General features: G+C 58.6%; 1 protein-coding gene across 1 annotated transcript in view; it reads left to right on the top strand.

Annotated features, from left to right (window-relative positions):
* The window catches only part of SDRG_14935 (hypothetical protein), a gene marked incomplete at its 3' end in the record, with an annotated part of 3,915 nt that extends 2,726 nt beyond the window's left edge, over positions 1 to 1,189 (top strand). Inside the window, exon 2 of the mRNA XM_008621095.1 lies at positions 19 to 1,189. Coding sequence (XP_008619317.1) covers positions 19 to 1,188 — 1,170 coding nt within the window. The remainder of the gene's footprint in view (positions 1 to 18) is intronic.
* Between the last annotated feature and the right edge of the window lie 8 nt (positions 1,190 to 1,197).

Genomic DNA, 1,197 nt, shown 5'->3' with positions numbered 1-1,197 from the left:
GGCGCGTCGGTCGAGCAGATGAAGCGTCTGACGATCGGTGTCGAGCTCGCGGCCGCCCCGAGTATTCTCTTTTTGGACGAGCCGACGTCCGGCCTTGACGCCCGCTCGGCCAAGATCATCATGACGGGTATTCGCAAGATCGCGTCGACGGGTCGCACGGTCGTCTGCACGATCCACCAGCCGTCGACCGAGGTGTTTGAGATGTTTGACTCGCTTCTCCTTCTCAAGCGCGGTGGCGAGACCGTCTTCTTTGGTGACCTCGGTACGCACGCCATCCAGCTGATTCAGTACTTCAAGTCGATTCCCAACACGCCGCCACTCATCGAGGGTGCCAACCCGGCGACGTGGATGCTCGAGGTCATCGGTGCCGGTGTCGAAGCCAAGAGCACCAACTTGCCGCCCAACGACTATGTCCAGATTTTCAACGGCTCGCATGAGCGTGGTCTTCTCGTGGCAGCGCTCGAGCGCCACGCTGTGCCGCATTCGTCGCTGCCCGAGCTCACGTTTGCCAAGAAGCGCGCGGCGTCGTCTTTGACGCAGTTCAAGATGGTGACGCAGCGCTTCTTCCGCATGTACTGGCGCACGCCGTCGTACAACTACACGCGCGCGATGCTCTCGATCATTTTGGCTCTTCTCTTTGGCTTGGTCTACCGCGGTGTCGACTACACAACGTACGTTGGGGCGACCGGCGGCGTCGGCATGATCTTTCTCACGTCGCTCTTTATGGGTATCATTTCGTTCAACAGTGTCCTTCCGCTCGCTACAGAAGAGCGCGCGTCGTTCTATCGCGAACGCGCCTCGCAGACGTACAGCGCGTTTTGGTACCTTGTCGGCGGCACGGTCGTCGAGATCCCGTACGTGTTTGTGACGACATTTGTCTTTTGCGTCATCTTTTACCCGTTTGTCGGCTTCAACGAGTCGATCGGCGCATGCCTCTTTTACGGCCTCAATGTCTCGTTCTTGGTGCTCATGAACGTCTACTTTGGCCAGTTGATGGCATACGCGATGCCCCGTGTCGAGGTTGCCGCTATCATTGGCACTCTCTTCAACTCGTTCTTCTTCCTCTTCATGGGCTACAACCCGCCGTCATCGCAGATCCCGACCGGCTACAAGTGGCTTCACCACGTCATACCAGCAAAGTACTCGGTCGCGCTTCTCGTCGCCGAGACGTTTGCCAAGTGCACGGACGGTACCCAG

The sequence above is a fragment of the Saprolegnia diclina genome, assembly GCF_000281045.1.
Source record: "Saprolegnia diclina VS20 unplaced genomic scaffold supercont1.81, whole genome shotgun sequence".
NCBI lineage: Eukaryota > Oomycota > Saprolegniomycetes > Saprolegniales > Saprolegniaceae > Saprolegnia > Saprolegnia diclina.
Note: the sequence above shows the minus strand (reverse complement) of the source record. Positions and strands in the feature narration are given on the sequence as shown.